Source organism: Carlito syrichta, unplaced genomic scaffold, assembly GCF_000164805.1.
Source record: "Carlito syrichta isolate Samal-C Ts95f unplaced genomic scaffold, Tarsius_syrichta-2.0.1 Scaffold302955, whole genome shotgun sequence".
In the NCBI taxonomy this organism is placed as follows: domain Eukaryota; kingdom Metazoa; phylum Chordata; class Mammalia; order Primates; family Tarsiidae; genus Carlito; species Carlito syrichta.
Window position 1 is genome coordinate 222,037 of NW_007247051.1, and position 10,875 is coordinate 232,911.

Genomic DNA, 10,875 nt, shown 5'->3' on the forward strand with positions numbered 1-10,875 from the left:
ACTCCAGTCTGGGCAACAGAGTGAGACTCCAACTCAAAAAAAAAAACCAAACTGAATAGGCTTTTGGTCTATTTGCCAGGCACTATTACAGGTGCCAGGGATACAGCAGTGAACAAAACAGTTAAAAAATAATGACCTGAAAGGGGAAGTTGACAGCAAGAGATACAAAGAAAATATGTTTGGTGGAGATTAGTGCTATAAAGGAAGAAGTAAGGCAGGAAAAGGAGACGCGGGGTGGGGGGGAGAGGTGGGTTGCCACTGGGCAAGGAAGGCCTCACTGAGAAGGCGACACTTGAGCCTGAGAAGCAAAGGAGCCATGTGGACACTGGGGGAAGAGATTTTTGAGTAGAAGGAAAAGCACCTGCAGAAGCACATTCAGAAGCAAGAAGGCCGGCATAGTGAGGAGAAACGGACAGGGCGAGGCAGTAACAAAGCCAGAGATGCGACAAGGGCAGCCAGCCCGCTAGAAGGTTCAGAGCTTTTTTTGCTAAGGAAGACAGGAAGCCATTGAAGGGTCTTAAGTAGAGGGATGAAATGATCCAATATAATTTCAGGGGAATCACTCTGGATGCTGGGAGGAGAAACCAGGGTGAGACAGAGGCAGGAATAAGACCTTAGTAAGCAGGTGAGTCAGGTGTGGGTGAAATCGCCTAGACCAGGAAGACAGTGGCAGTGGAGATGAAAAGTGGCCAGACTCTTTTTATCTTGACATGGCTACCAGATCTGCTGATGGATTAGAGTCATGAAAAACAGTGAAGAGAGGGAATGACCCCAAGACTTTTGGTCTGAGCAATCAGAAAGATGGAATTGGCATTTACTGAGATAAATGGGTCTGAAAGGGCAGCTTTGGGAGGAAAGATCAGATGTTCAGTTTCAGGCATAAGGTGGAAATGCCTTACAGATATTTACAAGAAGATATGGAGTAGACAGATTCAAAAAAAATCTGGTATTCAGGGAATGGTCCAGGCTAGAGATATACATTTGGGGCATGGTATTTAGAACCATAAAACCGTATAAGAGAATTGAGCCCCGTGGCAGAGGGGACAGAAGCACAGACGAGGAAGGCATAGCAAGGCAGAAGCAGGTGCAGGGAGAAGGAGGTCATGGCATGAGGAGATGGCTGATACGGCTGGGAGAATGGACACACTGAGTAAGTAAATCACCTGAGCAATTCAATAAACAGATTAAGGAGAATGGGAGCCAGATTTCACATCAGAATTAAGAGGAAAAAGAAGGGAAAAAGAAAAGTCTAGAAAGAACTGACTAGAACTGAAGGTTAAAGTTTGAACCCATGGTTTGCTAACTAACATGCATGCTCAGGAAGCTCTAGACAAATACTTATACGAATGTGTGTGTGCATGTGTGTGCGTGTATGCACACATGTGCATGCATGTGCATACATATGCTTTGACTGCTAAGGGGGCACCTAGAAGCAATGACACTCCAGGACATGATGAGCACTAAATCTCTCAGATCTTGGTTTCTATTGGCCATTCTCCACTAAAAGGAATCATGGTTCCTTGGAGAAATGGGCATTTCCAGGACTGAGGCAAGGAAAGCACACGATGAACCTGAAACATCTTGTGATGCCAAAGAACAAGGGACTATTTCATGTATGATGAAGACATGCCAAAGGACACAAACACATATGAAAGGACTCCCAGCAACCAAATCAGGACAGCTGGGGCATCAAAATAAATAATGGGCTGGGTATAGTGGCTCAAGCCTGTAATCCCAGCACTTTGGGAGGTTGAGGTGGGAGGATCACTTGAGCCCAGCAAGACCTCACAAAAAAATGCAAAAAAATGCAAAAAATTAGCTGAGTGGGGTGGCGCATGCCTGTAGTCCCAGCTACTCATGAGGCTGAGGCGGAAGGGCTGCCTGACTCCAGGAGGTCAAGGCTGCAGTTAACCATGAATGCACAACTGCACTTAGCCTGGGCAACAGAGTGAGACCCTGATTCAAAAAAAAGATTAAGCCCGCAGGTTCGAGAACCGCCTGGGCAGCGAGACCTCATCTCTGCAATAAATTTTTAAAAAATCAGCCGGACGTGGTAGCGCATGCCTGTAATTCCGGTTACTTGGAAGGCTGAGGCAGAAGGATCACCAGAGCCCAGCAGGCCGAGGCTGTGGTGGCCGGGAGCGACCACTGCACTCCAGTCTGGGTGAGAGTGAGACTCCAACTCAAAAAAAAAAAAAAGATTAAAAAATAACAATAAGAATGAAAGGGCCATATTATGAGACGTTTAATAAAATAAGAAGCCATGAGCCCATGCTGATCTAAATAAATAAGTGAAGGAATGAGGGAGAAGGGAACGCTCCACTTTCTAGGATGATAACTAATAAATATAGAAAAAATTGGCTGAGCACGGTGGCTCAAGTCTGTAATCTCAGCACTTTGGAAAGCTGAGGTGAGAAGATTCCCTGAGCCCACGGGTTCAAGAAAGAATTACAGAAAAAGAGAACCACCACTTGGCAGTCATGATCAAGGTGATAGACTTGAGAGGGTTGTCAACTGCTGCTGAGTCCTGGGAGAGGCACTGCGGCGCTGTGGTGTTCCTACCAATAATGTGCGATCTGTGTTAGGTCACGAGGAAACATCAATCGAGCCCAGATGGAGGAGCATTCCACAGAATGCGACGTCTATTCTAAACACAATCACACTCCCAGATCGGCCCTGGACCAGAAAGGAAAACAGGGAAACAGTTGGGAAATGTAAATGATGTGTTTGGATTAGACAACAGTGTTGTAGCTGTGTTAACATTCTCATTTGGAGGGCTAGTATGGCAGGTATAGAAAAGTCTTCTGGGCTGGGGAAATACACCTGCTAGAGTCATTTAGGTATGATGAGCTGTACCTATGGCTTGCTCTCAAAAGGTTTGGAAAATGAGTTCAGAGATGTCAAGAGAGAAAGAGTGGGTGGTGAGTAAATGTGGTAAAATATTAACTGGGAAAGCTGAGTGAAGGGCTACAGGAACTCATTGTACTCTTCTAGCAACTCTTCTGTAAATTGAAATTATTTCAAAATAAGTTATTTGAGGGGAAAAAGAAATGGCAGTTATAGTGACCTTGACCTTCAAAATTCTGTAACAATTTTTGGCTGGGTACAGTGGCTCATGCCTATAATCCCAGCACTTAGGAAAGCCAAGGCAAGAGGACTGCTTGACTCCAGTTGTTCGAAATCAGCCTGGACAACACAGCGAGACCTCATCTGTACAAAATTTTAAAAATTAGCTGGGCATGGTGGCACATGCCTGCAGTCCCATTACTCAGGAGGCCGAGGTAGAAGGATCGCGTGAACCCAGGAGGTCAAATCTGCTGTGAGTTCCCAGCCTGGGGAACAAGTGAGACTCCAACTCAAAAAAATATATATATATTTTTAAATAATACAGTGTCAAGGAAAACAACCACCTAAGGCACAAGGTAGAACAGGTACCACACCCAGCTGAAAAAATACAAATTATAAAACCAAGAGAATCACCTGAGTCTAGCTTTGATGCATCATTTAGAAATGACACCAACAGGAATATAATGGCCAGAAACAGACTTTGGGATCTGTAAGGACCTCAAGGGGTCAGACGTCCAACCCAAAAGACTCTAAACCTGATGCTTTAAACAAACCCTAGAACCTGAGTAAAAGTTACAAAACAAAATAACTGCATCTTATCCAGAACAAGCACTAAAATAACATACATTGAAATGTAAACAGTGGCTCATAATGGGATAATTACAAGTAACTTATTTTTCATGTTTTCTATACTGTTCCCAATTTATAAAATGAGCCTGTACTTCCTTTATAATCATGGGGTTAGAGGCTGCATTTAAGACATACACATAACTCCACCCATCCTCTGTATTTCTTCACAGACGTTTAATGCCTTTTAACATACCCCATAAACATTTACATAAAAGAGTTTAAAAATTCTACAGAAAAAAGATTTAACTTGTGTAAATGTTCTAAGAATGACTGACATTTAATAAAGAAAAAAACTCAGTCACGTACAGTGACTCACACCTTAACCCCAACACTTTGGGCAGGGGAATTGCTTGAGCCCAAGAGTTTAAAACCTGCCTAGGCAAAATAGCAAGACCTCATCTCTACAAAAAAAAAAATTAAAAATTATCAGAGCGCAGTGGTGCATCCTATAATCCCAACTATTCAGGAAGCAGGAAAAACTGCTTAAGACCAAGAGTTCAAGGCTGCCATGAGTTCATTGCAGTGCAATGATGCCTGCCAGAAGCACATGACCTGAATCTACCCATGAGAAACAGTCTGATAAACCCAAACTGAGGGACATTCTACCAAAAACTTTGGTCTGTAAATACTTTTAAATGTCAAGATCATGAAAGTCAAAGGAAATTCTGAGAAACCATCCCAGAATGAAGGAGACCAAAGAGACATGACAACTGAATTCAACATGTGATTATAAACTAGATCGTAGGCCAGGCACAGTGGCTCATGTCTGTAATCTCAGCACTTTAGGAAGCCAAGGGGGGAAGGGTCATTGAGCCTAGGAGTTCAAGACCACCCTGGACAACACAGTGAGACATCCTCTCTACAAAAAATCAAAAACTTAGCCAGGAGTGGTGGCATATACCTGTAGTCCCAGCTACTCACCAGGCTAAGGCAGAAAGATCACTTGAGCCCAGGAGTTTGAGGCTGTGGTGAGCCATAATCATGACACTGCATGCCAGTCTGGGTGACCGAGTGAGACCCCAACTCAAAAACAAACAAGCCAGGCTCGGTGGCTCAGTCTGTAATCCCGTGCCTTTGGGAGGCTGAGGTGAGTGGATTGCCTGAGCTCGCGGGTTCGAGACCCACCTGGGCAACTTGGTGAGACCTCATCTCTACAATAAATCAAAAAATGAGCCGGGCACGGTAGCGCATGCCTGTGGTTCCAGCTACTTAGAAGGCTGAGGTGGAAGGATCGCCAGAGCCCAGCAGGTCAAGGCTGCGGTGGCCGGAAGCGGCCACTGCACTCCAGTCTGGGTGACTGAGTGAGACTCCAACTCAAAAAGAAATTAAAAAAATAAAATAAATAAAAAATAAACTGTTCCTTTCCTATGACAGTATTGGAACAACTGGTAAAACGTGGAAGTGACCTGAGGTTCAGAATGTGTAGTAACATGGCTTCATTCATTTTTTTCCTGACTTTGACGGTCACTTTGTGGAAATGTAGGAGAATGTCCTTGAGTTTAGCAACTGCATATGTTTGAGGGTATGAGGTATCAGGTTAACAACTTACTCTCTCAGATGGTTCAGAAGAAAAACCTTCTTTCTACTGTTCCTCCAACTTTGCTGTTAGTGACGGTGATATTCACTTACTGTTTCAGGGTCTTCAAGGGCTTCATCCAGTTCTGCATAGGACAAAATGGTGTACCCTTTACAGGCTCGCCACAACATCTTTTCAAATGCTTGAACTTTTCCTTGGTTAATTAGGCCAGACACAAATCTATGAGATAATAAAGTCAATGTTTAGTCAACTGAAAGCAATGAATGTTTCTAAATTGCACTAAAGTATGATGAAGACTTCCATTTCTAGCAAATGGTGAGATATCCTGAAAGGTTTCTAACTGTAACACTTCCAATGCTGTATAAAATATTCTTGAAACATCCTATTAAATGTACAGTTGAGCTTATAATAAAGAGAAATTTTTGAAATCCAAAAAGAAAATAGGTGGTACACCATGGCTCATAATCAGCACTTTGGAAGGCCTAAGTGGGAGGATCACTTGAGGCTAAGGAACTAGAAGCTAATTTTTTTACTTTTCATAGAGATAAGATTTTGCTGTGCTGCCAAGACTGACCTCGAACTCCTGGGCTCAAGCGATCCTCCTACCTCAGCCTTCCAGGGCCTTGGGTTTAATGCCAGCATGGGAGATAGAAGACAGGCACAGGGTCCAGACAAGGTGAGGAGATAGAACTAAATCCCCCTCAAGCTGGAACTTCTTCATGCCCAAAAGGTTATACCTTCATTGAAAAGAAAAAACCCACTTTGCACAGGAGTCCACAAATAAACTTGCTTATTTTAATTTTGGTTCTAGATAAAGAGCGATGTCTTCCCTAAGAATTTTTTTTTTTTCTGAGTCAGAGTCTCATTCTGTCACCCAGGCTACAGGGCAGCAACATGCTCATGGCCACCGCAGCCTCAACTTGCTGGGCTCAGGTGATCAAACCCATGCTAAGAATAATAAATGTTTCCGGGTTGATAAGACTCCTTCCAGGTACTTGACAAACACAAATTCTCCCTAGAGGAATACACCCTCAAACCAAACATCACTGATTCCTTCAGATGAGAAACTGAGGAATACAAGTTCATAATAATTTTAACAATCACAAATCCCAGGAGGAAACAATTTACCATAGTCCCAGTAAGTAGAGCGCATAAACAGCAAAAGAGACCCCTAAAGAGTGATTAATAAAAAATTAACTAACTCAGGCTGGCCCCTGTGTTTCCACCAGGAGGGACTTGATGCAATGACTGATGATTTTCGGTTTCTGGGAGTAACACTTAAAGAAAGAAACACATGTTGCTTCATTCCAACCCATTATACCAAAGAACAAATTTCCATCGTATTTAGCTAAAAAGTCAATACAGTTGAGTAACTCCGTTCAACAAGGACAGGAGCACAGTGTTTCTTAAACAAATATTCACTTTTTTCACTCAATCACAGGCTTTAAAATGGTCCCCATTCAGGCATGATGTGCATGTATTCCCGGTACCAGGGCAGTGTGGAGCTGCTGCTGGGCCTTGTCACCTACCCCAGTTTGGCTCCCAGCCTCTGCATGCAGCTGTAGTCCAACAAGCAATCGTTCTCTAAGGAAGGGAATTCTTCATAAGTGGGCTCAAACTAGAAAGAGACACAGAAAACCAAGTGAGTCTCACTGAAAAGGACAATTCATTTCTCATGCCATATTTCCAAACAAGTTGACAGAGCATCATGACTAACTACTCAGAGCTGGGTGCAAAGGCCCCATGATTTCTGACATATAAATCAGCTCAGATAAATAAAAAGATCATTTCCCCATTTCTTTTTTTGTTTTGTTTTGTTTTTTGTTTGTTTGTTTGTTTTTTGAGTTGGAGTCTCACTCTGTCACCCAGACTGGAGTGCAGTGGCCGTTGCTCCCGGCCACCGCAGCCTCGACCTGCTGGGCTCCGGCGATCCTTCCGCCTCAGCCTTCCAAGTAGCTGGAACTACAGGCGTGCGCTACCACGCCCAGCTCATTTTTTGATTTATTGTAGAGATGAGGTCTCGCCAAGTTGCCCACGCGGGTCTCGAACCCGCGGGCTCAGGCAATACACTCACCTCAGCCTCCCAAAGGCGCGGGATTACAGGCTGAGCTACCAAGCGCGGCTTCCCCATTTCTTATTTGTAAACCACTGGAAGACATTTACATAAAAGAATAGCTAGAATGAGCCGGGCTCGGCTAGAATGTAAGCCATCACCTTCATCCAAGACAGAATAAGTTTATTGGAGATCACTACTACATCAAGTGAACCAAGTCTGGAAGGGATACGCTTTTCTCGTCCATACTCGCCACAGTAAAGTGCTAACCTGTGGACCATTTTTTTTTTGGCGGGGGAGGGAGGTTAGAGTTTCACTCTTGCCCAGGCTGGAGCGCAGGGCATGCTCACGGCTACCAATCTCAACCTGCTTGACTCAGGCGATCCTTCTGCCTCAGTCTTCTAAGTAGTTGGAACTATAGGCATGCACGACCGTGCCTGGCTAGTTTTTTTAATACATTATAGAGACGAGGTCTCATCAAGTTGCCCAGGCTGGTCTTGAACCCCTGTGCTCTGGCAATCTTCTTGCCTTGGCCTCCCAAAGTGCTAGGATGGCAGGCATGAGGCACTGCACCCAGCCTACATTCTTTATTCTTATAAATTATAGGTTAGTTTCCACTTCTTTATTAGCAATTTGGAAAAACTAAATTTTAGAGTTCAACCTCCACTGATTGATTTTTCTTCTTATGATCATAAAAATACATTTTTCAACCACAAACTAAAGCATTTTACAAATATTTAGTATAGTTATTGTAAAACCAACACAGGAAAATACTCGTAAAGCTTTTTTTACTGTCATATAATCCAACTGAAAAATAAAGCCAAGATCTAAATGTCTCTCTTTAAAAGGCAACACATGGCAGGGCTCGGTGGCTCAGCCTGTAATCCCAGTGCTTTGGGAGGCCAATGTGAGTGGATTGCCTGAGCCCACGGGTTCAAGACTCGCCTGGGCAACTTGGAGAGACCTCATCTCTACAATAAATCAAAAATTAGCTGGGCATGGTAGCGCATGCCTGTAGTTCCAGCTACCTGGAAGGCTGAGGCAAAAGGATCACCAGAGCCAGCAGGTCGAGGTTGCAGTGACCAGGAGCGGCCACTGCACTCCAGTCTGGGTGACCGAGTGAGACTCCAACTCAAAAAAAAAAAGGCAATACATGTCAGGCACGGTGGCCCATGCCTATAATCCCAGCACTTTGGGAAACTGAGGTGAGAGGATTGCCTGAGCCCATGGGTTCAAGACCAGCTCGAGCAACTTGGCAAGACCTCATCTCTACAATAAATCAAGGAAAATTAGCCAGGCATGGTGGTGCATGCTTGTAGCTCCAGCTACTTGGAAGGCTGAGATGGAAGGATTGCCTGAGCCCAGCACGTAGAGGATGCAGTGGCTATGAGCATGCCATTGTACTCCAGCCTGAGCAACGGAGTGAGACTACAACTCAAAAAAGAAAAAATAAAAATAAATAGGCAACACATTTATATGAATTAATAATGAAACCCACAACCTTATGGGAATGAGCTTTTTTTCTTTTTTTTTTTTTAGTTGGAGTCTCATTCTGTCACTCAGGCTGAAGTGCAAGGACATGCTCACAGCCACCACAGCCTTGACCTGCTGGGCTCAGGCGATCCTTTTGCCTCAACCTTCCAAGTAGCTGGAACTATAGGCATGCGCCACAAGCCCAATTAATTTTTTTTAATTTATTGTAAAGATGAGGTCTCGCCAAGTTGCCCAGGCTGGTCTTGAACCTGTGGGCTCAGGCAATCTTCTCACCTTAGCCTCCCAAAGTGCTGGGATTATAGGCATGAGCCACCACATCCAGGCTTGGGAAAGAGCTTTTTTTTTTTTTTTTTGAGTTGGAGTATCATTCTGTCGCCCAGACTGGAATGCAGTGGCACACTCCCAGCCACTGCAAACTCAACCTGTTGGGCTCAGGTGACCCAAGTAACCGGAACTACAGACACGTGCTACCATGCCCGGCTAATTTTTTATTTATTGTAGAGATGAGGTCTTGCCAAGTTGCCCAGGTAGGTCTCGAACTCACGGGCTCAGGCAATCCACTCGCCTCGGCCTCCCAAAGTGCTGGAATTACAGGCTGAGCCACCGAGCCCAGCCGGGAATGAGCATTTTATAAAAGAAGTACATTTCCTCACAAGTTGTTCAGTACCTCAACATTGCGCTTCACGAAGGTTTTTGTCACTCTCAGCATGTGGGTATACTCAATCAGTTCCAGCAAGTTTTTCTTCAGTTTCTCCTTGTTCTTTGTGACTTCTCTCAGTTCCACCTCGAGCTTCTGCAACTGCTCCTAAAACAACACAGCAGTTATTTAAGAAAATAAATTCATTCCAAGTGTGGTCCTAATAATCAAAACCAAAAGGTGGTTTAAAAAGCCAGAATGGATTTTAGCTGCACAGATTTTAAAGGCCTACCATTTATTGGTTCATATTAATTTAGGTGATTTCTGTGACATTCACACCACATATGATATAAAATATCCCAGAGGCTGTGATGAACCCAAGATAGTCTCTCTTCTCTAACCTCAGGTATTATCATTTATTTAGGTTTCCTTTGTCTGTTTTTCTATTACCACACATCCATAATTATAGGCAACACATCTGTATGAATTAACAATGAAACCCATAGAAATCTTCCTCTTCAAGTCTACATTTCCTTTTATTTGCAACACAATGTTTAATCTTTTCTAATACATTTTCCTAGCCTCTAGCTCGATGTACTTGCACAATCAATTGCGCATAAAAATTATCATTTTTTTTTTGAGTCAAGGTCTCACTCTGTCACCCAGGCTAGAGAACAGAAGCCCAATCATGGCTCACGGCAGCCTCCACCTCCTGGGCGCAAGGGATCTTCCCACCCTAGTCTTCCAAGTAGCTGAGATTACAGGCATGTACCACCATGCCCAGCTGGATTTTTAAAATTTTTTATAGACATGAGGTCTCACTATGTTGCCTAGGCTGGTCTCAAAATCCTGGACTCAAGCATTCCTTCCACCTCAGCCTTCCAAAGTGCTGGGATAACAGGCATCAGCAACCATACCTGGCTTACATAAAAATCCTTGTGAAAAAAGTCTTCTTAAATAATTACATAATAAGGTCAGAAGTAGTGGCTCACGCTTGTAATCCTAGCACTTTGGGAGGCCAAGGCGAGAGGACTGCCTGATCCCAAGGATTCAAGACCAGTCTGGGTAACATGGCAAGACCTCGTCTCTACAATAAATCAAAAAAATTAGCCTAGCATGGTGGTGTGGACCTATAGCCCCAACTATTGGAAAGCTCAGATGGAAGGATCACCTGAGCCCAGCAAGTCAAGGCTGCGATAGCTGTGATCATGCCACTGCACGACAGCCTAGGCAACAGAGTGAGACTGTGACTCAAAAAAATAACAACAATAACAATAATCAAGCCGGGCTCAGTGGCTCAGCCTGTAATCCCGCGCCTTTAGGAGGCTGAGGTGAGTGGATTGCCTGAGCCCGCGGGTTCGAGACCCGCCTGGGCAACGAGACCTCATCTCTACAATAATCAAAAAATCAGCCGGGCGTGGTAATGCGCGCCTGTAATTCCGGCTACTCGGAAGGCTG

General features: G+C 44.1%; 1 protein-coding gene across 1 annotated transcript in view; it reads right to left on the minus strand.

Moving 5' to 3' along the window:
* ATP6V0A2 (ATPase H+ transporting V0 subunit a2) overlaps positions 1-10,875 on the minus strand; it is a 62,041-nt gene that overhangs the window by 27,060 nt on the left and 24,106 nt on the right. The window contains exons 9-11 of the mRNA XM_008057334.2: positions 9,448-9,585; positions 6,763-6,851; positions 5,326-5,452 (exon numbers count right to left, since the gene is read on the minus strand). Coding sequence (XP_008055525.2) covers positions 5,326-5,452; positions 6,763-6,851; positions 9,448-9,585 — 354 coding nt within the window. The remainder of the gene's footprint in view (positions 1-5,325; positions 5,453-6,762; positions 6,852-9,447; positions 9,586-10,875) is intronic.